Source organism: Somniosus microcephalus, chromosome 16 (assembly GCF_052327205.1).
Source record: "Somniosus microcephalus isolate GS21.2 chromosome 16, FLI_Smic_1.0, whole genome shotgun sequence".
NCBI lineage: Eukaryota > Metazoa > Chordata > Chondrichthyes > Squaliformes > Somniosidae > Somniosus > Somniosus microcephalus.
The window spans coordinates 38,126,301-38,153,924 of record NC_141002.1 but is presented as its reverse complement, the minus strand read 5'-3'; the positions used below and the strand labels follow the sequence as shown (position 1 = coordinate 38,153,924).

At 42.6% G+C, this 27,624-nt stretch overlaps 1 protein-coding gene across 7 annotated transcripts in view; it reads right to left on the bottom strand.

The window, feature by feature from the left end:
- Positions 1 to 27,624, bottom strand: part of LOC147106078 (rho GTPase-activating protein 8-like) — an 89,796-nt gene that overhangs the window by 29,826 nt on the left and 32,346 nt on the right. For all 7 annotated transcript variants that reach the window (XM_086008826.1, XM_086008819.1, XM_086008824.1 and 4 more), the window contains 4 exons: positions 24,351 to 24,438; positions 19,423 to 19,554; positions 13,408 to 13,494; positions 11,666 to 11,764 (listed from right to left, as the gene is read on the bottom strand). In XM_086008826.1, the coding sequence (XP_085864952.1) occupies positions 11,666 to 11,764; positions 13,408 to 13,494; positions 19,423 to 19,554; positions 24,351 to 24,438 (406 nt within the window). The remainder of the gene's footprint in view (positions 1 to 11,665; positions 11,765 to 13,407; positions 13,495 to 19,422; positions 19,555 to 24,350; positions 24,439 to 27,624) is intronic.

Sequence of the window (27,624 nt, the reverse complement as noted above, 5' to 3'; positions counted from 1 at the left end):
GCCAGTGCTAGCTCTTCAACTGGAGCTATTTACTCTAATTCTATTTCTCTGCCCTTTCCCTAGATTCTTTTATATTCTTCCCTTTCAAATATTTATCCATTTCCATTTTAAATAATGTTATAATCTCTGCCTGAGCATATGGTAAAGCATTTCATAGTCGAATAACCTGCTGTGTGGGGGGAAAAAAATTATTCTGACTTCCTCCTGCGTTCTTCTAGTGCAGTGGTTCTCAAACTGGGATCCAACGTTCCAGGGAGTCCATGACAAATTTACCAATTATTCGTTGAAGATCTCTGAAAAATTGCAGACTGTAAAAATGAAACAGTGAGGATCGGGCTGGAGGTGGGACCAGAGTGTTCACGTTCGCCTTCCTTCCAATGACCTAATTGGTGTCTGGGGGAGGAGAGCGAAGGTTGGCTGGCAGGTAATGCGGCGAAGGGTGACTGAAAAAAAATAGAAACGTTTCGTCGGGAGTCGGTAAGTTTTAAAGTGCAACCAAGGGTGAGTCGCCATCGTTCATTGCGAGTCTCCTGCTGGCTTCGTACGGTCTGCTGGAAGGTTTTCCATTATTTGTGTGAACTTTTCCTGATCCAGTTGCGTGGGATAATCTTGGATCATTAATGTCAGCGAGTTGAAACTACCGCTGGGCCAAATCAGGCTGAAATCCCATTACCGTGGCAGCACTGATTTATGTGCCGGGAAGTTCTGGAAAAGTTGCGCGGTGGAGGGAGCGGGGCTTTTGGAGACCCGGGGCCCGTCAGGTTGCCCGGCTGTTGTTTCTTTTGGGGGGGAATGGGAGAGGAGAGTTTGGGTTCATGTGTCACTGGCTGGAGATGGCAAGGTGTGGACTGGCTGCGAGCTGGAAATGGAAGGATTTGTTCCTGACCCGCTGGGAGTGCCCTGACCGCAAAAAGATCAAGTTTGTTTGATGTGGATGTCGGCGGATGGGTGCGAAGCAGATGATTCCACTCACTCAAGCAGCTGTATGTTTTGGGAGGTTTCCCCCCCCCCCCCCCAGTTCTTTTTAATTTCACTTCTTTAGCATTGAATTAAAATTGAGGCTTTTGCTAATTTCAAATTATATATTTTTTTAAAGTTTGTAATTAAAATTTGTAGCTGAGCAGTAGTTTTTAGGATGGTACTTAAAATTAATGTAACAAGTAGGAAAGTGAACAGCAAGAGCTGCTTTAAATAAATTGTCAAACATCACACCAAGGATGAACAGACTCTGCAGCGAGAAGCAGGCACACCCATCTCACGGATATCTAAGTAAATACCGGTTTTCTTAAAAGCATTGTTAAAACACCCTTTACATACAGCACTTTCATATTAAGAGTATTATATAGTAATATAATTTAGATGGGGGGTGGTCCATGATTACTAATCCACTTGAAAAAGGGTCCTTCAACCAAAGAAGTTGGAGAACCACTGCCCTAGTCTTGAGTCTATGCCTTCTCACAGTGACTGGCCAACCAATGGAAACAATTGTTTACTACTTATTCTCTCAAAAGATTTCATAATTTTGAAAACCTCTATTAGATCTCCTTACCTTCCTTACTCCAGTTAAAAAGCCTGAATTTTTCAAATCTTTCCTCGTAACTATGATCTCTCCTTCCTGCTACCATCTCAGCGAATGTTTGCTGCACCGCCTCCACAACTCTAATAACATTCCTACTCCAGAACGACACCCAATACTCCATATCTGGTCTATCCAATGTCTTGTACAAATTCAAAATCACTGCCTTGTTCTTGTATTTAAGGCCCCTTTGTATAGACCTCAGAGTCTGATTTGTCTTTTCTACATACACTCCCACCTTTAAAGATCTATGTATCTGCATCTCTAGACCTTTGTTCCTGCACTCTTATGAATCTTATAATTTATTTTCTCTCAAAATGTATTACTTCACATCTCTCTGCATTGAGCTGCAACTGCCACCTGTCTACCCATTCTGCTAACCTGTCAATGCCCTCCTGCAATGTTCCACAGTCTGCACGCACCCTAGTTTAGTATCAGCAAACTTTTATTTTATCCCTCTGGTGCCCAGGTCCAAATCATACAAAAGAACAAAAACAGGTTCCAGCACAGATCTCTGGGACACACACCCCACCAATCTGAAACACATCCATTTACCCCCGTTTTTTGCTTCTGGTCCCTAGATATCTTTTTATCCTTCAGCTGCCTAGGCCCCAAGCTCTGGAATTCCCTCCATAAACCTCTCTGCCTCTCTATCTCTCTTTCCTCCTTTAAGACACTCCTTAAAACCTACCTCTCATCTGCCCTAATATCTCATGTGGCTCGGTGTCAAATTTTGTTTGAGGACGTTCCTGTTTTACTACGTTAAAGGCGCTATATAAATACAAGTTGTTATTGTTGCATGCATTCTAAAAATCTTTCCCCATTTTGGCCACAAACTTTTGCCTACTTTAGAATAGTCAAAGTTCCCCAACTCAGGTTAAAAAATATCAGTTACCATATTGCAAGCACATAAGACAACTAAATAGTACAGTTGAGAGATTTTTATTCACATTTATTGCCAACCCAACTACGAGAAGGGAGAGAGGGGGGGAGAAAGGGGGAGAAAGGGAGAGGGAAAAGAGAAAGAAAGACAGAGGGCTGGGTTTTCCTGGGTGGGGGCGTCAGCGGGCACGATCAGTGGCGGGTCGGGTGGGAAAGTGTTTTTTTTTCCCCCCAGCAGGTTGGGACCCCGCTGTGAACCCGCCGCCATGCATCTTTCCCTGATGTCGGGTCTATCAGCACTGAGCAGACCCGACAGGCAGCGGCGAGCGACCCATTTCAGGTAATTAGTGGCTTGTTTAGAGCCACTAAGAATAAATTTCAGCTTACCTTTTGCATTTGACAGCTCGTCTATGGGGTCCATGCTGGGCATGGACCATATCTGTCAAGCTGAGGCGGGAGTTCAGTGGCCATTGAATCAGTTGTTGAGTTGACAGCTTCAAAAGCTCCCACCTTAGAAATATCTTCCCTCAGCCATAAACTCCTCCTCACTGCATTTCCACAACAGATTCACCATGCTGCAAGTCTTTACACAAATCTCCATCCAGTCTGACCTCATTACCTCTCTCGCCATTGAGAGATCACTTCAGTCATCTCTACTTCACCTGCCATCTGTTCCAACAGCATGGGTGCCCTTTATACTCTCTCACCTTACATAAGAAATAGGAGCAGGAGTAGGCCAATCGGCCCCTCGAGCCTGCTCCGCCATTCAATAAGATCATGGCGGATCTGATCCTAACCGCCAATCCACTATCACAGAACCATCTCCTGAATCTAACAGAATTAGACACACGAAATAGGAGCAGGATCAGGCTACACGGCCCCTGGGCCCGCTCCGCTACCCACAGGGCCATGTCCGATCCGAACCTAGACTCATGTCCAAATTCCTGCCCGCTCCCCATAACCCTTAATTCCCTTTACTTCTAGGAAACTGTCTATTTCTGTTTTAAATTTATGTAATGATGTAGCTTCTACAGCTTTTTGGGGCAGCATATTCCATGGACCTACCATCCTCCGAGTGAAGTAGTTCCTCCTCATCTCAGTTTTGAAAGAGCAGCCCCTTATTCTAAGACTATGCCCCCTAGTTCTAGTTTCACCCATCATCGGGAACATCCTCCCCGCATCCACCCGATCCAACCCCGTCACAATCTTATATGTTTCAATAAGATCGCCTCTCATTCTTCTGAACTCCAATGAGTAGAGTCCCAATCTACTCAACCTCTCCTCATATGTCCATCCCCTCATCCCCGGGATTAACCGAGTGAACCTTCTTTGTACTGACTCGAGAGCAAGTATGTCCTTTCTTAAGTATGGACACCAAAACTGTACGCAGTATTCCAGGTGCGGTCTCACCAATACCTTGTACAACTGAAGCAATACCTCCCTATTTTTATATTCTATCCCCCTAGCAATGAAAGCCAACATTCCATTGGCCTTCTTAATCACTTGCTGCACCTGCATACTAACCTTTTGAGTTTCATGCACCAGGACCCCCAGATCCCTTTGTACTTCAGTACTTTCCAGTTTCTTGCCATTAAGATAATAACTTGCTCTACGATTTTGTCTACTGCCCTTTTTAAATAAGGGTGTTACATTAGCAGTTTTCCAGTCTGCCGGGACCATTGCCGAGTCCAGGGAGTTTTGGAAAATTATTACCAATGCATCCACAATCCCTACCGCCACTTCCCTCAAGACCCTAGGATGTAAGCCATCAGGTCCAGGTGATTTATCCGCCTTGAGTCCCATTATTTTACTGAGTACCACTTCCTTAGTGATTTTGATCGTGTTTAGCTCCTCCCCCCCTTTAGCCCCCTCTTTGTCCAGTGTTGGGATATTCTTAGTGTCTTCTACTGTAAAGACTGATGTAAAATATTCATTCAGTGTTTTTGCCATCTCCATATTTCCCACCATTAATTTCCCGGTCTCATCCTAAGGGACCAACATTTACTTTAGCCACCCTTTTTCTTTTTATATAACTATAAAAACTCTTACTATCTGTTTTTATATTTTTTGCTAATTTACTTTCATAATCTATCTTCCCTTTCTTAATCAATCTTTTTGTTATTTTTTGCTGTCTTTTAAAGTTTTCCCAATCATCTATCCTCCCACTAGATTTGGCGACCTTATATGCCCTTGTTTTTAGTCGAATACTATCCTTAATTTCTTTACTTAGCCACGGATGGCTGTCTTTTCTTTTACACCCCTTTCTTCTCAGTGGAATATATATTTTTTGGAAGTTGTAAAATAACTCCTTAAATGTACACCACTGATCATGTATCGTCTTACCCTTTAGTCTATTTTCCCAATCCACTCTACTCAATTCCGCTCTCATACCTTCATAGTCTCCTTTATTCAAGCTTAGCACGCTTGTTTGAGATCCAACCTTCTCACCCTCTAATTGAATATGGAATTCAACCATGTTATGGTCACTCATTCCAAGGGGATCCTTTACTAGGACATTTTTAATTAATCCTGTCTCGTTACACAGGACAAGATCTAAGGTTGCCTGCCCCCTGGTTGGTTCAGTTACATACTGCTCAAGAAACCCATTCCTAATACACTCAATTAACTCATCCTCAAGGCAGCCCTGCCCAATTTGATTTGTCCAATTAATATGATAGTTAAAATCCCCCATAATTATAGATGTTCCCTTATTACAAGCCTCAACTATTTCCTGATTGATACTCCGTCCAACAGAGTTGCCACTGTTCGGAGGCCTATAGACTACGCCCACTGGTGTTTTTTTCCCCTTATTATTCCTTACCTCCACCCAAACTGTTTCATTGTCCTGATCTTTTGACCCAATATCATTTCTCTGTATTACAGTGATTCCTTCCTTTATTAACATAGCCACCCCACCTCCCCTTCCTTCCTGCCTGTCCTTCCTGATCGTTAAATAACCTGGTATGTTTAATTCCCAGGCATGGTCACCCTGCAGCCATGTTTCTGTAATGGCCACAAGATCATACCCATATGTAGTTATTTGTGTCATTAACTCATCTATTTTGTTACGAATGCTACGTGCATTCAGATAGAGAACTTTCAAAGATGTTTTGTGACACTTAGTTCCTGCTTTTGCCCTTTTTATTACTTTACCTTTTACTCCATACCTTCTGCCCCTTCCTGACATGCTCTGGTTTTTAATTTCCCCACTGCTACCTAAGTCTATGACCTTCTCTGTTGTCATTTGTATTATTTGCTCTCTAGGAACCTCCCCCCCACTAGTTAGTTTAAAGCCCTCTCTACAGCCCTAGTTATATGATCCGCCAGGACTCTAGTCCCAGCACTGGCCAAGTGAAACCCGTCCCGACGGAACAGCTCCCTCCTGCCCCAGTACTGGTGCCAGTGTCCCAGGAAGCAAAACCCATTTCTCCCACACCAGTCTTTGAGCCACGCATTTAACTCTCTAATTTTATTTGTCCTAGCCAAATTCGCTCGTGGCTCAGGTAACCCTTGTGGTTCTGCTTTTTAATTTGGCCCCTAGCTGCTCAAACTCCCTCAGTAGAACCTCCTTCCTTGCCCTATCTATGTCGTTGGTACCAACATGGACCACAACAACTGGATCCTCCCCCTCCCACTCCAAGTTTCTCTCCAGTCCAGAGGAGATGTCTTTAACCCTGGCACCGGGCAGGCAATACAGCCTTCGGGACTCTCGCTCTCGGCTGCAGAGAACTCTATCTATCCCCCTAACGATACTATCCCCTACCACTACAACATTTCTTTTAACTCCCCCCACTTGAATGGCCCCACGCTCCTGTGGCCAGGTTGCTCATCCTCTCCGCAGTCCCTGTTCCCATCCTCGGTCCTCAGAATCCAACCACGATCAGCCCCAATACCAGCAGCACTAGGCACACCAGCAGCACCACCAACAACCTTCTCTGCAATCACCTGATGCTGCACAGGACAGAGGGCATCAGCACCCAACCACGTTGCTACCCGGGAGGCCAAGGATGGCCTCACCATGGCCACATTTACTTCACTTGACGTTGTATACCCTAACTGCCACATGATGCGCCAAGTTGGCACCACCCCACAACAACATAAAGCATCCCAATGCCCAAGACATTCCTTTCACACTCACCACCAGTGTAGGGGTACTGTTATGTCTCTACTTTCACTACAACTCACTGCGCCACTTCCAAAGGTGCACACAAATCTGTCACAAGAATGCAAAGTGTTGAAAATAAAGGTTTCAATGCTTGACACCACATTAACAGAAACTTTACATGAACATGGCATAAAACACCCAAGTGCCTACCCTTGTGTGTTCTTAGTTGGTATGATTGGACTAGGAGGAGTGTGAGGGGTGGCTAGTGAGATGGGGAAGTGATAATGTAGATAGAGGGGGATGGGTGGAGGTGCAAGATAAGTTGGTGTGAGTAAAGGTGTGCAGGAGTGGGGTAGGGAAGGCAGAGTGATGGGGATGTGATGAGAGGCAGAGCAGGATGAGGTTGAGTGTGGCTTTGTACTAACGTTTCGTGATCTACTGAGATCATCGAAATGTTTGCAGCACTGCACCCAGATCCTCCTGACCTTATCCCTGCTTGTGCCCTCCTCTGCAATGTGCAACTAGGCTGTGTTGATCTCCTGGGGAAGTCTCTTCCGCCCATGGGACGGGAGAAGGACCTCCCTGCGTGCTGTGACTCCTTCCATAAGCATATGGAGGGAGTCATAGGAGAGCTTGAGTAAAGCCGTGCACCTTTGTGCAGAGCTTGTCATTGTTTGTAGCACCTCAATGCTGTAGAACACTGACAGCACAAATGTCAAAATAAATTTGGACATGGACCCCTTCAGGAAACCGGCTGATGACGCGTCATCAAATGACGTCACCAGACCCACTTCCTCTAATTGGCCGGCAAACACGCTGTGATTAAATGGCTGCTATCAGATTAAACTTATCATTCCAAAATCTGGTACCACCCAGAACAAGCACCTTTTCTATTTGTGCATAAAGCACATTATTGCCTTTTTCTTCTCTTCCTAAAAGGTCCAGGAAAAGTAGCAATAAATTTGGTGCAAGTCCAACAGATAGATTTTATTGGCTCATGTCATATCTCAACAGAATTTATCACTTAATTTCCACATTCTATGAAATGTTTATGGTTATTTGCACAAATTCCACACAGTAGTTACTACCTTGTATAGGGCTGATAGTCTCAAGGAAGAGCACATAGAAAGCATAGGGATCTTTAGGAACAAAGTTAAATCAAACTATTGTATTTAATGGCTTTACAATAGCTTGGGGATTCACAAGAGGGAGGGCAGGTCTGTCATAGAATCATACAACACAGAAGGAGGCCATTCAGCTTATAGTGCCTGTGCCAGCTCTTTGAAAGAGCTTTCCCATTACTTCCACTCCCCTGCTCTTTCTCCATAGCCCTGCAAATTTTTCCTTTTCAAGTATTTATCCAATTCCTTTTGAAAGTTACCACTGAATCTGCTTGTACTACCCTTTCAGGCAGTGCATTCTCAATCATAACAACTTGCTACTTTAAGAAAAAAAAAGTCCTCATCGCCCCTCTGGTTCTTTTGCCAATTACACTGTACCTTAAATCTGTGTCCTCTGGTTACCGACCCTCCTGCCAGTGGAAACAGGTTTTTTCCTATCTACTCTATCAAAATCCCTCAATTTTGAGCACCTCTATTAAATCTCACTTAACCTTCTCTGCTTCAAAGATAACAATCCCAGTTTCTCTAATCTCTCCACATAACTGAAGTCCCTCATCCCTCATTCTAGTAAATCTCCTCTAAACCCTCTCCAAGGCCTCGACATCCTTCCTAAAGTGTGGTGCCCAGAATTGGACACAGTACTCCAGCTGAGGCCTAACCAGTGATAGTGAGAGAGATAATATATATATCTTGCTTTTATACTCTATGCCTCTATTTATAAAGCCAAGGATCCCATATGCTTTTTTAAAAAAAAGCCGTACTACATTTTTATTTTAAAATAAAAACTAAGTGTTACCGTGTCAGAAGATTTATGTTTTGCATATTCAGAAATTAGAAATTATGGAGGGGAGGGAATTGAAACAGTGAACTCATCCCATTACTTATATTTTTCTGTACCCAAGTCGTATGAATGCATTAGTGATGTGTTATTCCTTTGGGTGAAGCTCTCTATGCTTGCTTACTTAGGTTCCCTGACTGTCAGCGATAATGGGCCGAAGGTTCAACATTTGGTGGGGACATAAAACGAGCAGATTGGCCACCCGTAATACATTTCAATGGAAAGGAAAAATCTGGCGGGGTGTATACTGAGTGGCCGATCCGATACCACCAGTTTTATGACCCCGCTGAAGTTCGAAGTTCCGCCCAGTTGACCAGACACAGTATGATCCCTGTATATCAGGCACCTTATTATACAATTTCTTTTATACACTTACATAGAAACACAGAAGATAGGAGCAGGAGTGGGCCATTCGGCCCCTCGAGCCTATTCCGCCATTTAATGAGATCATGGCTGATCATCCAAACTCAGTACCCTGTCCCGGCTTTCTCCCCATATCCCTTGATCCTTTAGCCTTAAGAAATATATCTAACTCCTTCTTGAATATATTTAGTAAGTTGGCCTCAACTGCCTTCTGTGGTAGAGAATTCCACAGGTTCACCACTCTCTGGGTGAAGAAATTCCTCCTCATCTCAGTCGTAAATGGCTTACCCCTTATTCTTAGACTGTGACCCCTGATTATGGACTCCCCCACCATCGGGAACATCCTTCCTGCATCTAGTCTGTCTAGTCCTGTTAGAATTTTATAAGTTTCAATGAGATCCCCTCTCATTCTTCTAAACTCTAGCGAATAAGCCTAATCGATCCAATCTCTCCTCATACGTCATTCCTGCCATCCCAAGGATCAGTCTGGTGAATCTTCGCTGCACTCCCTCCATGGCAAGAACATCCTTCCTCAGATAAGGCGACCAAAACTGCACACAATACTCAAGGTGTGGTCTCACCAAGGCCCTGTACAACTGCAGCAAGACATCCTTGCTCCTGTACTCAAATCCTCTCGCTATGAAGGCCAACATACCATTTGCCTTCTTAACCACCTGCTGCACCTGCATGCTTACCTTCAGCGACTGGTGCACAAGGACACCCAGGTCTCATTGCACTTCCCCTTTTCCCAATCTATTGCCGTTCAGATAATAATCTGTCTTCCTGTTTTTGCCACCAAAGTGGATAACCTTGCATTTATCCACATTATACTGCATCTGCCATACATCTGCCCAATCACCCAAACTGTCCAAATCATACTGGAGTTTCTCTGCATCCTCCTCACAGCACACACGCCCAACCAGCTTTGTGTCATCTGCAAACTTGGTGATATTACATCTAGTTCCCTCGTCTAGATCATTTATATATATTGTGAATAGCTGGGGTCCTAGCACCGATCCCTGCGGTACCCCACTAGTCACTGCCTGCCACTCGGAAAAAGACCCATTCATTCCAACTCTTTGCTTTCTGTCCGCCAACCAGTTCTCTATCCAAGTCAATACCTTGCCCCCAATCCCATGTGCCTTAATTTTGCACGCTAATCTCTTATGCGGGACCTTATTGAAAGCCTTCTGAAAGTCCAAATACACCACATCCACTGGTTCTCCCATATCTATTCTGCCAGTTACATCCTCAAAAAATTCCAGTAGATTAGTCAAGCATGATTTACCTTTTGTAAATCCATATTGACTTTGTCCGATCCTGTCACCGTTTTCCAAGTGCTCTGCTATTACATCTTTTATAATGGACTCTAGCATTTTCCCCACTACCGATGTCAGGCTTACCGGTCTGTAATTCCCCATTTTCTCTCTACCACCATTTTTAAATAGTGGGGTTACATTAGCTACCCTCCAATCCATGGGAACTGTTCCAGAGTCTATAGAATTTTGGAAGATGACCAGCAACGCATCTACTATTTCTAGGGCCACTTTCTTAAGTACCCTAGGATGTAGATTATCAGGCCCTGGGGATTTATCAGCCGTCAATGCCGTCAATTTCCCTAACACCATTTCCCTACAAATACTGATTTCATTCAGTTCCTCCCTCTCATTAGACCCGATGTTCCCCGACATCTCTGGAAGGTTATTCTTCGTTTCCATTCTACTTTGTTTCCTCTCCCAACTTACTTTGGACTATGGCTCCAAGGGTTGCCAGCCACCCTCCAGTAGATAAGAGGATCTTCATGTACCAACCTAGACAGCAAAGTGTCGTCAGACTATTCAACTGTGAAGAATGCCACAGCTGAGTTTCATCCCATCCTTTGCACTTTATATTGGGTGTTACTGTTAGTTACCAGCAGCAGGAACCTGGCTAATTTTTGTCCCTTCTCTAGCCCAGAAGAGCCGAGACCACTTACAGTGCCCCTATGTTGGGCCAAATGCAATCATCTAGCTCAGCATAGACAAAAGATTTAGAAGCTGAGGCCTTCCTGAGCTGTTGCTGCTGGCAATAGTAACTAATATTTATAGTCAGTTCCATACGAAGCACTGCACAGGATAGTTTTGTTTTAAAATCAAGAACTTAAGATTCTGCAGTTACATCACTGAATCACAATTTGTAGCAGGAAAAATAAAACTGTCATACTACCTCAGGTGACCTGAAGAAGTTAACAATATATAGAGTGCTCAAAGGGGAATGCTCAAAGGGGAATGCTCCAACAGTGAAGGAAAAAGTCATAATAATTAAATAAAAATGTAGAGGAATTAGTTTACGATTGGAGAGCTGTAAGGATGAAAAATAACTCAAATTATATTGAACTTAAATACAGAAAAGAGCAACAATTTCATTATGTACAAGTTTGTATACGAGTGAGCTAGCTGCTCCAGTAGAGCAGGTTGGGAGTCTCATCTGCCATTTGAACTCAGTTGCCTTGATTGAGAGTTTTGCCCATTCTCATTTGGGCACTGGATGAAATGCCCCCAGCAATAGAATACTTCAATTTCAGGGAACAGGTGACAGCAGCGAGAGGAAAGCCTATGAGATTACATCCTCCTTCCCAGTAGAGTTAACCTAGCATGCAATAACAATGACAAAAATGACAAACGGCGACAGTTCATGCCTTGTAATAGTGGGAGATGTAAAAGAAAAAATACACTTACACACATTTATATATTTTTTAAAAACTTGTACCTGAAAGTAATCTTAATAATCTTAATACATACCTGATTACTTCTGAAGGGATGATGAGCTGATCATAGTTCAGATGTTCTCTTAGTTCACTTAAGTAATTTACATATATGACCTTCTTTCCAAATTTATGACTGAAAGAAAATTGGACAATGGGTTAGAAAAGTGTATCTGTAAGATTACAAATTATTTCAAAATATATACATTCCAAATCAATGTCTTGTACTTATTTCTAATGATCAGTTCTAGAAGAATGCTTTTGGGGATAGAGATCATTTTATTCTAGTAAAAATACTTATGAAATGGCAATTTTAGAAGTGGTTACACTGTAGATCATGCAGGAAGTTTCTTCACTAGTGGAGTTTGAAGGCATGCCACTCCCAGAAATAATTGTTTTTTTTAAATACTTTATTTTGTGCACTTGTAGCATTTGAGTAGACTTGTTTTACAAATACAAAAATAGTGTATGGTGTGTATACGGCTTCATGACGTGCAAGAAACAATTAATTGAAAGACTCAGAACATGCTCCTCTGATGGCTCTGAGTTTATCCAGTGAATAGCTGACCCAGAGAGAGCAGGAAAACCAGCCAACCCATCAACCTCATCAGTCAGCTAGCCTACTGCCAATCAACCACCAGAAGCCACCCAGCAATTATCACCAACCAGCACCCATCCATAACCAGAAGCCAGCCACTGGAAGCCAGCTGACCACAACTAGCTGCCAGCCAAACCACAGCCGGCCAGCACCAGTAGAATGCAACCACCAAAAGATATATTCACCAAATGCCAGTCACTTACCACCACCAAAAGCCACCCATCTCCAACCAAACACTAACTAAAGCTGGCCAGCCACTTTCTTCAAGTCAGTCTGCAGCCAATTACCAATTTACAGCTACCCACCAGTTCTCAGCCAGTCTGTAGTTGGTTTACAGCCAGCCACCAGCAGCCAAACAATTGCCCCAGTGTTTACAAGAATATTGGGCATTGAAGAGGAAAGAAACCGGGCAGAATTGAGAGCAGAACGGGAGAAAGATGGCTAGTAGAAATCAAGATAGTAGGGGGAGGGAAGAGACAAAAGGAGCTGCCAGAATTGGGAGCGAGGGAGAGGACTGGGTATGAAAGCAACATGCCAATCAGGAGGGAAGGAAGGGGTAGAAAAAGAGAGATGGCTGCCAGAATTGGGAGGGGGGGGGGGGGGGAAGGAGATGGGAGCTTTCAAAGTCATGAATGGGGTGTGGGGTGGGGCTGGCGAGAACAAGACAGCATTCAGAATTAAGGAGCAGGAACAGGGTGGGGAGAATAAGAAAAAGCTCAAAAATAAGAGATACAGAATTGGAGGTGGGAGAGACAGCTGTGCCACTACAGTCAGCTGACTCTGTGGTTATAGAACCCGAGTAAATACAGAAGGCTTGCGATGTTTCTCCTACTGCCATAACACTGTTGTATTAATTCAGACTTACTGTAAAAGTCAAGTCTGTATCAGCGATGCTGCTTTTTCATCTCCTGATTCTGGCAGCAATCATTGCCCGATCCCATCACAAAAGTGACCGAGGCAAGTGTATGACAACATTTACAGCAGGCAGAAAGTGAACAATTTGGCTTCAAAAATCTAAAGTGGGTGTACACCAAACTACACCCTTGGGTGAAAGCAGAATGCACATCATCTCTCAGCAGTCTTCAAGACATCCTAACCCAAACTATTACACGGTTTTATTTTTCATTTGTGCTCTTATAGCTTTGACCAAATGTAATTACAGGCCATTTCGCAAAACGTACCTTATAAGTGGCTTGAAAATATTCCAAAGAATTCGGATAAAGTTTGTTGGGTGCACAACGTAAAGGGCTTTAAGATTTTTCTTGTATCTAGAAAAAGGAAAGAAAAAACATTTTTTGAATGAAAGGAGCTGAAAATCCGCAGTTAAGTCATTTTATGAAAAGTGTCAATCATTGTATTAGGCCTAACAACAGAAAATGCTGGAAAAACTCAGCAGGCCAGGCAACATCCGTGGAGAGAGAAATAGACAAAGGGTTTTGACCTGAAACGTTGACTCTATTTCTCTCTCCACGGATGTTGCCTGGCCTGCTGAGTTTTTCCAGCATTTTCTGTTGTTATTTCGGATTTCCAGCATCTGCAGTATTTTGCTATCGTACATTGTATTAGACCTGTTGTGGTTGGAGACAAGGGATTCCTTGAATCAATGAAAATTAAATGGTACATTTCATGCTACTAGATAACAATCAGGACCATTAACTCTAGCTGATTTTTTTTTCTCCAAATCCTTCTTAATCATGACCAATTTTAAGTAACTCAGCCCGGACCATCAATGAAACTGGATGCCTTCCTGGTCTGTATGGGTCAGTTACATACTAGAGAGTGCATTTACCAACTGAACTATTGGGAAGCTAAATACTGTAGCACAATTTAACCAATGGCAAATACAGGTGGACCTTGTCATCAGCACGTGATCTGACTATGATGCCTCTATTGTCACAGGATACAAGGAAACAGTATTGCATTTCAGTGTAGTCAAGAATTGTCCGTGCACAAATCACCGCAAAACAAAATTCCTTATATATATATTAAATACATGTCTTGAAATGGTCATCTGTCAATATCACAAAGATCCTCCCCAAGTATTATCCCCTAAAACTTCCTATAGAAAAAGGACATTAGGGCTTTCATTGTTCATCACTTTTCAGCTGACAGCAGCCAGCTCCTAGAATGCTTCATGTTTGCAGGTTGTTATTGGGCCAGAAATTCCAGGCCAGAAGCGTGAGTGCGGTCGGCTTACTCACGCTTCTGGCCGTTGGAAATGCCGGCGTTCAGCATGAACAGCGCATGCGGGGAACGCCGGCATTTCCAGACCTCGAGCGCGTGCGACTGCACAGGCAGCGCTTGCGCAGTGAACTTCGTGGATTTCATTCATGAAATCCGTGAGGTTAAGTCCTTAGAAGTTACACTGAAAAAAAGCAAGTGTAAAGTGGTTCATTGGCTGCGGAGGAAGATATATTTTATCGTGGAGCTTTTGAAATGCAATATTTTTGTTTGGGAAAGGGAGGGAAGTTATTTTAAGAAATTTTAAGTAAGTTTTAAAGTTAAAATTTTTTTTTTTTTTTTTTTTTAAAAAGGGTTTTCAGAACGGTAGGTAGAAGGAGCAATTGTGGCTGTGTGAATGGAATGTGAGAATGAGTTATGTATGTATGTCCACATATATTCCTTTACGTATATGTATGTATGTTTTATATTCCTTTACTATGAATGTATGTTTTTAATTATGATTTTCCAATAAGTTACTTTCTCTGAAAGTCATAATTAAATAATACATTCATACACATAAGTAAAGGAATATATACATAACACGCAAAGGAATATATACAGACATACATACTTTCAGAAGCTCCACGATAAGAAATATCTTCCTCCGCAGCCTCTGTACCCATGCTTTTTTCATGTGTAAGTTGTAATGACTGGACCTCACTGAAAGCATTAATGAAAGCGGCGAATTATACTGCGCACGCGCTGCCTGTGCAGTCGCACGCGTTCTGCCTCTGAACCCCTTCGTTCAGAGGACAGGAAATGCCGGTTTTCCCCACATGCACTGTGCATGCTGAAAACCGGCATTTCTTCCGGCCAGATGCGTAAGTACCCCGACCGTACTAGCGCATTTGGAAGGGAATTATTGGGCCAACATTTTACATGTCAATAAAATAAAAAATTTAACACTTGCACGACTTGCCCCCTCGCATCTGCGACTGAGGGTCCAAGGAGGTGCATTGCGCAAGAGGTCATCATCGCACGTATCCTCACACTGTTCCCTTTGGGGAACTGTATGAAGTGGTGGAAGGATTTATGGCCGTGATTAACGCTCATTCCGTGACCGTAACCATCTTTGAACCAGCCATTAGGGTGGTTAGTCCTATGGCGGGAGGGTTTTACGGGCTCCCACAACCCATCTGAGGGGGGGGGCCACCAACACCCACGGACGCAAGTATCCCGCTGGATGTCCACCCAGAATTTAAAGTTGGAGCTCCGACTCCACTTGCCGGGACTGTCTGGAGTGGGGTTCAAAACCCTACTCCTTCTGGCCCAACGGCAGGGATGCTTACTGCTACGCAAAAGGCCCACTCCGCACAAAAGGTGACACCCATACGTTTCCTGCGCCTTTTCCCTCCCCGTGACTGGAGCCCTATGCTGCCATTTCACGTAGCTAATCGGATTGGGCGTTTGTCATAGCGGTAGGATCCCCGCCGCTGGGCCAGATCAGGGTAGGGTTTCGAACCCCGCTCCAGACAGTCCCGGCAAGTGGAGTCGGAGCTCCGGCTCTAAATTCTGGGTTGACATCCAGTGGGATATTTGCGTCCGTGGGTGTGGGTGGCCCCCCCCTCCTTGTATAGCTTGTGGGAGCCCGTAAAACCCTCCCGCCATAGGACTAACCGCCCTAATGGCTGGTTCAAAGATGGTTACGGTCACGGAATGAGCGTTAATCACGGCCATAAATCCTTCCACCACTTCATACAGTTCCCCAAAGGGAACAGTGTGAAGACACGTATGACGACGACATTGCTAAATAAATAAAAGGAATTAAAAAAATTCTTTTAGGGCTTTTAAAAGTCTTTAAATTGCTTTAATTCTCTTTAAAACTACTTCAGATTACTCAAAATAATGTAAACATTTAAAAAAGTTTATAAAAGTTACCAAAATCTTCAAAAAACTTCCAAAAACCTATTTAAACTGCTGCTTTGCATGTAAAAAAGCAAAGCAGCTTGACAGAAACATTGAGGGCGTGTCCAGTGAAACTGAGACCTCAAGGGGCGTGTCTCACTTACACTGCACGCTCCTGGGTCCGCGCTGGCTGCACTCCTGGGCGGCGTGACGTCATACGCTGCCCGGGAATGTGCTTTCAATTTCTCCAAGTTCAGACGTCCCAGAAGCTGATCGGCAGGAGCGCGGGGTAAGTGCAAATATGGGGCTTGCACACGCTGCAAGCCCCGTTCTGGAATTTCTGGCCCATTGTTTGATATAGCAGACTTCAGGGGAAAAGAAAAAAAACTAACATTTTAGTGGACTTGTGATATATGAAATTGTAACAAAGCCAAGGATTTATCTTCGAGGCCTAGCATTGATACAAATACCCCAGATGATATTACTAAGATCCACAGAAAAATTCAATAAAAAATAAAACTCCACAAAAATGTCAATTGGAGCCACTTTGGAAACAAACAGTTTCGACCTTTCTCACAACACAAACATATTTGCAGAGTTTTCTGGCTCATTACTTCAAACCATCATCTGCCAAGGTATTTTTCTGCCACCTTGCATTTTTTTTTTTTTTAAATGCTGATTTTTTGGGGGAAAAGAAGTTATGTTGCAAGTTAGAAAACACAAACCTGTAACATACTTAGTGTTCCCAGTGGCAAAATGAAATGCAATACAAAAGCTGTAATTCTGCTCAAAACAGGCAGGGGCAAATGATTCAAATCATTTGACATGCAAAGACACATTCATCCAATGGGAAACAATCCTGGTATTTTAAACTGGAGATATACAACAACAACTTGTATTTATATAGCACCTTTAAAGTAGTAAAACGTCCCAAGGTGCTTCTTAGGAGCATTATAAAACAAAATTTAGCACTAAGCCACATGAGGAGATATTAGGGCAGATGCTTGGTAGGTTTTAAGGAGCATCTTAAAGGAGGAAAGTGTGGTAGAGAGGCGGAGGGGTTTAAGGAGGAAATTCCCGAGCTTAGGGCCTAGGCAGCTGAAGGCATAGCCACCAATGGTTGAGTGATTGAGCATCCCCGATTTCAAGGAGGCCAGAATTACAGGAGTGCAGATATCTGGGGGGGGGGGGGGGGGGGGGGGTTGTGGGGCTGTAGGAAATTACAGAGATAGGGAGGGGCAAGGCCATGGGGGGGGATTTGAAAACAAGGATGAGAATTTTGAAATCGAGGCATTGCTTAACCGGGAGAAATGTAGGTCAGCGAGCACAAAGGTGATGGGTGAACGGAACTTGGTGAGAGTTAGGACATGGGCAGCCGAGCTTTGGATGACCTCAAGGTTACAGAGGGTAGAATGTTGGAAGCCGGTCAGGAGTGCATTGGAATAGTCAAGCCTAGGAGGTAACAAAGGCATGAATGAGGGTTTCAGCATTGGATGAGCTGAGGCAGGGACAGATTCAGGTGATGTTCCGGCGGTGGAAATTGGCAGTCTTAGTGATGGCGCAGATGTGTGATCGAAAGCTCATCTTGGCTTCATAATAAGAAACCAAGGTTGTGAACAGTCTGGTTCAGCCTCAGACAGTTGCCAGGGAGAGGGATGGAGCTGGTGGCTAGGGAATGGAGGTTGTAGAGGAGACTGAATGTACAATGGGTCCATCAGCATCTGAAAAGGGAAATGAGGTTAATATTTTGGGTGGAGACTGCTCATTACAAATGTTCCAAGTGAAAGATTGACCTAGTGATAGAACTCTTGTCAGAGTCAGAAGATCGTTGGTTCAAATCCCACTCCAGAAATTGAGGATATAACCTAGGCTGACACAAATTGCAGTACTGAGTGAGTGCACCAGTGTTAGAGATGCTGTCTTTCAGATGAAACATTAAACCAAGGTCCTGTCTGACTATTCCAGGTGGACATGTACAATCCTGTCGCACTACTCAAGGAAGAGCATAGGAGTTCCCCCAGTATAACAACAGAAAACGCTGGAAAACTCAGCAGGCCAGGGCAGCATCCGTGGAGAGAGAAACAGAGTTAACGTTTCAGGTCGAGAACCTTTCATCAGAACTGGAAAAAAGCAGGAAAAGGAATAGATTTTAAAGCAAGTTAGGGGCTGGGAAAAGGGGGAGGGGATGAAAGAACAAAAAGGGAAGGTCAGTGATAGGATAGAAAGCAGGAGAGATTAAGAGACATTGGAGTTCCCCCAGTGTGCCGCACAACATTTATCCCTCAATCAATACCTTCAAAAAGTGATTGAATGGTCATTTATGTCAGTGTTTGTGGGACCCTGCCGTGGACAAATTGGCTGCTGTGCTTGCCTACAAAACAATAGTGACTACACTTGAAAAGCAATTTATTGGCTGTGAAATGCTTTGGGACAAATTGGGGACGGGAAAGATGATTTACATCAATGCAAGTTCATTTTTCTCTTATGGTGTTGATAGCTCTACTTTTTAAACTGGTCTTGGTTTTTCTTTAATCAGCACTAAAGGTTATAGGGTATTGTACAGTCATAGCCTCTTAAGGTGCTTTTACTTTGCAAAAGTGCAGCTGGCAGCAAATGCATGTTTCTGCTGCTGTTGGCTGCATTTGTTAAAAATAACAGTCTGATCTAGCTTGTTCCCAGAACAGTGAAAACTCATTTTTTCCACTGGCCCCCTGATCTGCTATTGAAACAATGATTTCAGCTGAAACCAGTGCATCGGTTTAACGTGATAGTGTGCTTGCATTACATAAAGTAGCATCATGACGCAGACACAACGATGCATGCAACTAGTTTGGCGTTAATTTCTGTGGAAAATCCACTGTGCGCAATTGCGCCACAGTGATATTTCCAGGCCCACCCCTGAAGTGGACTCCAATGGACTGATATGGAGACCAGAACAAGGCAACAGTGTGAATGTAGGAGAATGATGCAAAGTGCTTGTTCTCTCTCAATGAAAAAAAAATCAAAGCATTCTCTTTATCCAAGTAAATGCTTGGGAATGCCTAAACGAATTGGTACCTTAATACCGGGTCATTTGCTAGCAAGCATAGTACTGCCCAGTTTGACTAATTTGGAAGAAATTGCCTTACTTTCTGTCAAATTCCTTGTAGGCATTCTGTAGCCAGCTTAAAGATGGCTTGTTGCTGCTCTTCAGCCCGTAGTGAAAGTAAACAAGAATGTAATCGCTCTCAACGTACTGATCCAGTGTGTACTTCAGGTATCTGGAGAGGGTGGGGAAAGAAAAGCAAATTATTTCAAACATCAATGAAATGCCATTGCTACTCTTGCTGAGGATTTAACTTTAAGCCAATTCTTAAATCTGTACAAGGCCCACTTTGACCAGAGATACTGCCAGAAACGGATTGTGATTATATTAAATCACAGTGTACATTTCAATAGATATATTTACAAGGCATTGATAGAGATTATCCTCAACAAAAATATAGCAATTTTCTAAGGATCAACTTAAAAACAATAGCAAATTCACCTGTAGAATGGGAGAGGGAACAGCAAGGTTTTAATCACAGATGTGCAAACTGGGAATAAAGCAGTTGGAGGGCACAATCTAAAAAAGTCAAATGGATTGCCTTTTGTATTCTCTTCTATACTATTTTGTTAGTAATACTGCCTCAACAGCTCCAATTTTCTCCTCTTCTCTCCTGACAGTGGTGACAGATGTTGGGGATACCAATATTACCTCACCCTGGTGGACATTCCTAAACTGTAAGCCTAAACACCAAGTGCCAGCAGTTATTTACAAGGGGGGGGGGGGGGGTTTATTGCAGAGCTGAAGCTTGTTCTTATCCAACATCTACAGATCCACTAGGGATCACTAAATAATGACAAGGCATCCAGCCCAGACAGATTCCCCCCTTCCTCCATCTGCCAGTTCTAAAAAAAAGTAGCTGTAGATATCAAACGATGCAGTTTCAAACACTGCAGGTGCCAAGACCTTGGATTTGAAAGCAAATTCTGCCAAACCGGAACAGTGTTTCCCACACAAGTGAGCTCAGGTAACCAACTTCAAGTCAATTTAATAAAATTGTGAAAGTGAAAGAGCAATCTATTGATGATGGATCATAGAAATCAGAATTAAGTCATGGAGGGAGAAAAGAATCATTCCTTAGGCAGAGCTATCAGTGTATTTCAATAACTTATTATTTTTATGAAGCACTTATAGCGCCTACTACCCAATGAGCAGAGGAATGGAAATTTCTTTCCCTCACCAGCAAGTTACTGATTTCCAGTAGCCATTCTAGATGATTGGACTGGGGAAAAAGACAACCAGTATGAGTAAGTGTGCACTGAATACACAGCAACAGATCAGATCTGCCCACCAGCCTTAGCTGGGAACAAGTATGCTGTGGGGTGGACTAAAGGAGAGAAACTACCAACTAAAATGAGGACCAAGACAGATTTGAGAATACGAACATCCCATATGTTACATACCACAAGATGGCACTGTCAGACCAATCTTTAACCCTGGTGAGCAGTGAGAAATTGCAGTCAAGCCTAGAAAATTCCAATAATTCCACAGATGCAACAGACTGATAATTATGACCATCAGTGCAGCTGATGTGTTGGGCAGGGTTTGCCTGGGTTGGAGTTGCTCTAGAGTAAATTATTTAAAGCATATGTAACGCAACTGTATTTAACAAAATCCCATTCCTTTAATTTACAAATTGTTTGCAAAGGTGGGGGGGGGGGGGGGGGGGGGCAGGGAAAGAGAGAGGGTCCCGGTGGAGAGAAATCTAGAATGCTAAAGAGAAAAGACAAGGAAGCAGTGCAGGAAAGTGATTGGGGTAAGGATAACCAGATTGTGTCAGGAAGAGACAGAGCGTACAAACAAAGGAGTGCACTAACAAATAGGGTCCGGGTAAGAAAAAATGATAATAAGACAAATAGGGCCATAGTACAAAAAAAGTTAAAATGTCTAAAATTGTTAAAAAGACAAATCTAAAAAGGCACTGTACCTGAATGCATGAAGCATTCGTAATAAGGTAGACGAATCAACAGTGCAAGTAGATGTAAACGGATACGATATCATTGCGATTACGGAGACATGGCTGCAGGGTGACCAAGGCTGGGAGCTGAATATCCAAGGATATTTGATATTTAGGAAGGACAGGCAAAAAGGAAAAGGAGGTGGGGTGGCATTGTTAGTAAACGATGAAATCAGAGCAATAGTGAGAAAGGATTTTGGCTCAGAAAATAAAGATGTACAATCAGCCTGGGTGGAGCTAAGAAGCACCAAGGGGCAGAAAACATTGGTGGGAATTGTCTATAGGCCTCCAAACAGTAGTGGTAATGTAGGGGATGGCATCAAACTGGAAATTAGAGATGCATGTAACAAGGATACTACAGTAATCATGGGTGACATTAATCTACATATAGACTGGTCAAACCAAATTAGCAATAATACCGTGGAGGATGAATTCCTGGAATGTGTACGAGATGGTTTTTTAGACCAGCACATGGAGGAGCCAACTAGGGAACAGGCTATCCTCGATTGGGTATTGCGCAATGAGAAGGGGTTAATTAATAATCTTGTGTGGGGTCCTTTAGGGAAGAGTGACCATAACATGATCAATGGAAAGTGAAGAAGTCCAATCCGAAACTAGGGTCCTTAAATTTATACAAAGGAAACTACGAAGGTACGAGAAGTGAGTTGGTTATGATAGATTGGGGAGCTTCATTAAAAAACATGACGGTGGATAGGCAATGGCTAACATTTAAGGAACGAATGCATGAATTGCAACAGTTATACATTCCTTTCTGGCGCAAAAACACAAAAGCAAAAGCGGCCCATGGCTAACAAAAGAAATTAAGGATAGTATTAGATCCAAAGAGGAGTCATATAAAGTTGCCAGAAAAAGTAGCAACCCTGAGGATTGGAAGCAGTTTAGAGTTCAGCAAAAAAGGACCAAGAGATTGATTAAGAGGGGAAAACAGAGTATGAGAGTAAACTTGCAAGGAACATAAAAGCGGATTGTAAAAGCTTCTACAAGTATGTAAAAAGAAAAAGATTAGTGAAGACAAATGTAGGTCCCTTACAGTCAGAAACGGGAGAATTTATAATGGGGAACAAGGAAATGGCAGAGCAATTAAACAAATACTTTGATTCTGTCTTCACTGAAGAAGACACAAATAACTTCCCAGAAATGCTAGGGAACCAAGGGTCTAGTGAGAAGGAGGAATTAAAGGAAATTAGTATTAGTAAAAAAAAGTGCTGGAGAAATTAATGGGACTGAAAGCTGATAAATCCATAGGGCCTGATAATCTGCATCCCAGAGTACTAAAAGAAGTAGCCATAGAAATAGTTGATGCATTGGTCATCATCTTCCAAAATTCTATAGATTATGGAACAGTTCCTGCAGATTGGAGGGTGGCAAATGTAACCCCACTATTTAAAAGAGGGAGAGAGAAAACAGGGAACTACAGACCGGTCAGCCGAACATCAGTAGCAGGGAAAATGCTAGAGTCTATTATAAAGGATGTGAAACAGGACACTTTGAAAATATCAACAGGATTAGACAAAGTCAACATAGATTTATGAAAGGGAAATCGTGTTTGACAAACCTACTGGAGTTTTTTGAGGATGTAACTGCTAGAATAGATAAGGGAGAACCAGTGGATGTGGTGTATTTGGATTTTCAGAAGGCCTTTGATAAAGTCCCACATAAGTGGTTAGTGTGCAAAATTAAAGCACGAGATTGGGGGTAATATACTGGCATGGATTGAAAATTGGTTAACAGACAGGAAACAAAGAGTAGGAATAAATGGCGGTGACTAGTGGGGTACCGCAGGGATCAGTGCTTGGGCCCCAGCTATTCACAATATATATCAATGATTTGGTTGAGGGAAACAAATGTAATATTTCCAAGTTTGCTGATGACATGAAACTAGGTGGGATTGAGAGTTGAGGAGGAGGATGCAAAGAGGCTTCAAGGCGATTTAGACAAGTTGAGTGAGTGGGCAAATACATGACAGATGCAGTATAACGTGGATAAATGTGAAGTTATCCACTTCAGTAGGAAAAACAGAAAGGCAGAGTATTATTTAAATGGTGATAGATTGGGAAATGTTGATGTACAAAGGGACCTGGGTGTCCTTGAACACCAGTCACTGAAAGCAAACATGCAGGTGCAGGAAGCAGTTAGGAAGGCAAATGGTCTGTTGGCCTTCATTGCAAGAGGATTTGAGTACAGGAGCAAGGATGTCTTACTACAGTTATACAGGGCCTTGGTGAGACCACACCTGGAGTACTGTGTGCAGTTTTTAATCTCCTTACCGAAGAAAGGATATACTTGCCATAGAGGGAGTGCAGCGAAGGTTCACCAGACTGATTCCTGGGATGGCAGGACTGTCGTATGAGGAGAGATTGGGTCGACTAGGCCTGTATTCACTAGAGTTTAAAAGAATGAGAGGGGATCTCATTGAAACGTATAAAATTCTGACAGGGCTAGACAGACTGGATGTTTCCCCTGGCTGTGGGGTCTAGAACGAGGGGTTACAGTTTCAGGATACAGGGTAGGACATTTAGGACTGAGAGGGTGGTGACCTGTGGAATTCTCTACCACAGAAGGTTGTGGAGGCCAAATCACTGAATATATTTAAGAAGGAGATAGATAGATTTTGGAGACAGAAAAGGCATCAAGGGGTATGGGGGGGGGGGGGGTGGGGGCGGGAATATGGTATTGAAATAGAGGATCAGCCATGATCATATTGAATGGCGGAGCAGGCTCAAAGGGCCGAATGGCCTACTCCTGCTCCTATTTTTCTATGTTTTTATGTAATAATTAATATTTGAATTATAAAATATATTTTGATCTTCCCATCAAATGAATTTTAGAAAGTTAAAAGTCATTGCTTCAATTCAGAGTAAACAAATTTCCCGAACGAGAGAGGGAGTTGCTAAACTGTACCATACTTTAGTAAGTAGAGTACAGAAATGCCAATGTGACTCTTGGGATCACTAATGAAAGATTGTGTTTTAGAAAATTAAGTTGGAACTTACTCTAGCAACTTCCGATGGTTAAGTTGATGGGAAGGAGGCATTCGACAACAGCTAAAAATAACCAGTTTCCTTCCATAATTGTCATCACCTAATTGGAAAGAAACCAGATAAAACTCAATTTTCTACATTAAAACACTACACAGAGGAAGATGTACACCCAGGAGACAACATGATGGGGTTTTTTCAGCTCACTCAGCAGAATACTGCCAATTACAATTCCTGTACTGGAAAGAGCCTTGCTTTGATTAACACAAAATAGATCAGTGCTCAGGATGGTAACATTTTACACCCAGATCAAGTTAAAGCACTGATTCATGGGACAAGTGATTTGGTGCAGAGAGACATCTGCAAATTTCTGCGCTTAGCATGTATAAAGTTATTTGCTGCCCAATATTGCAATTTTATATAAAAAAGTGAAAATTATGTTTTCTGAATGGAGTTGAGCAATAAACAAATCAGTTGCTTTACTGGTCAGTAACAAGTCCAGGCCTCAACAGCAAACTGAATAGCATTTTGATGCAATTGATCATCCAAATACTTCTTTGGTAGAGGTGGTGGGTAAAGAGAGGGGACAACTACTCCCCCGCCCCCTGTGAGTTATTTGTGCTGTCGTACTGAACACATTTATATAGTGCTGGCCGTCAGGGGGTTCAAAAAGCACATAGTTGTGTCCAGCCTGGGATGAAGTGGGGAAGAATTGCCATTGTAAACACTCCAAGTCACTCTGCCCAAAACCCATTCTAAAATGAAACATTCCAGTACACTAAAATGATAAATGATCCAGTCCCTTTCGGGCCTCTTATGCCACATTCCGTTGATAGGGTTAAGAAATAAATGACTCAATAATACAAGTGACGGGGTATAAATTCCTAATTTCAGTGCTGTCAGTTTTAATGGAATAAACCAAAGGAGTGTAGCCACCACGTAATGAAATGCCAGCACTCTTCAGAAGTCTACTGAAGAAGCCAAACATATCCAGGGCTTCTATGATAGTACAGAAACTGGGGAAACTTCCAATACACAGAACTCCCTGGATGATTGATGGGTTCCAAATTTCTGAAATCACAGAAGTTCCCTGCGGTATTACTCAGGAGGAACTGAGATAAATGAAATCCTCTCAGAAAAAAGTCCTAGAATTTAGTTCCATTCTCTGGCTGTGATCAATCCTACATGGGGATTCCCACCAAAATGGGAATTACTACACGACCAGTGTCTGAATGGCTATACAAGTCTGAACACCTCCGGGATCAATGACCCCTCTTGAAAAATGAGTTTAAAGCATTAACTGTGCTGCACACTGTTTGTGTATTGGAGCTGCACTAAACGTCGTCACACTGTCCGTGTAGACAGCAGCATGCAAAATATTTAACTTAAACAAAAGTATTGAGCAATGGAGGCCTAGATGGAGGTGTAGCTGTTCAGATAAGCATACAATCCCCTATGGCAGGAAAAAAAAAAACAATATTAATTCTTTATTTGTGTTGACAATTTTGTTTAACTATAGATAAGAATTGGATTGTTTTTCAATCATTTTCTGTTATATGTAATACAAGAAACTTTCGTTTAACCGGAGGTCAAATGTCCAGAAAGCTCTATCCACCAGCAAAATTCAGGAGTCGGTTCAGATAAGTTTTTTTTTTACTTCTCGTTGCTTTTTTTTTTCCCAGTCGTGGCTCTGCAAGGTCTAGCTGAAGCTGTTGCTTAGCTACAGAGACGCTTGTAAGCTACGCCGACTGTTTTGAAGCTGTTGCAAAGCAACAGGGTTTGTTGCTTCACACGGAGCTCAGAAGCTCCGTCTGTTTTAACATTAGCGCTGGTTTCTCCAGCAGTTTTGATCTAACGGCACCAGCTCGGTCCCGTCAGTGCCAGATACCAGAAAGTTTCCTGTATTTAGATTTATATCAAGATAAAAAGCTATAAAATGGTTTCACCTTCACAGCTGATGTCTACTATGGTAGAACTGTTTACATCAGCTCAAGGAAAGTTTCAGGAGGTGCAGGGTGTGTACATTTGCAAAAAAATTAAAATAGCACTATACACTCTAACCTCCATGTACTGTATACAGAACACAAAGTTCACAATTAAAATATTTTTCTGCAGATCATGAAAAGTGCAAATATTTTCTGATTGCAAATATAAACAGTTCTACAGTGCTAGAATAAAATCGAAGGCCAAGCATCCCTGATGTTTTAGTTATGGAAGTTTGGCTTTTCTTTCCTAAATCTTGTCAGATGATTTTCTCAAACACAGCTTTTGCAGCACTTCAGCCTGACTGATCTTTGCTTGGGAAGACCAGATGCAGATTGATGAATTGGCTGTCATCCTTGTAGTTAAGAGGTGAGTGACCCCTTTGATCGGTCATCCCAACACCCCAGTCATGGAAGGCTTGGCCGTCGAGTAGATTTTTTCTTCATTTCCCACACCCACAACTCTTTGCTATAACTCATTCTCAATATTCGTCCTTCTACTGGTTCAAGAGCTAGAACTGTAGCAGATGGGAGTGTGTTTGCGAGTGCTCTACGAACATATGAATTTCCATACTATGACGACTCAAACTGGAATTTATTGACGTGCTTGTGCAATCACATACTTTTACAATTTTAATTCAATTACTAGTTGCTCTCGCATGATATTACATATGGAGAGTCAAGATCAAGTGTAGCCTTTAGGTGAAGCAGGGTTAAGTGGGCCAAGCTAATAGCGCTCGCGGTTATTTTTGTGGAAATGCCACAGCAACTTCAGGCGAAGGCAGATGCGCCATTAAATGCGGAAATCCAAAAGTTATTGTCAGAGATGCGCTACTCCGCCATTAGCTTCACAAAAATGGCATCTCTTTGTCTGGTTTCCCATTCAAATGCATTGACTGGCATGAAGTTGCTGTATTTGTGCAGTAGATATGAACTAAACTCGCCACAGAAAGTTAAGTCAAGTCATTTCAAGTCTAAGAACCCTTTTAACGTGATAAGTGTTAATTACTTCCAATCAACCTCTCTGGCACAAGTGTTGAGTCTCATTCTTTCAAATTGTAATTGTTGTTGGAGATTATTAAAACATTGAAAATTACATTTTTATTTTACTTTTTCTTCCAGTCTCGTTTTTCTCTCTCTCTCTTACTCCAATCTTTCTTTCCCTCTATTTCTCTTTCTGTACCTGATTTGATATTGAATTCACCATTCTAAGTTACACTGTCTTGTTCAGACCTTGTGCTGTTAATTTCACAATCCTTCAGTCTGATTGGTTAAAGAGATGCACAGTTGCTTGTCCTGTTCACTCA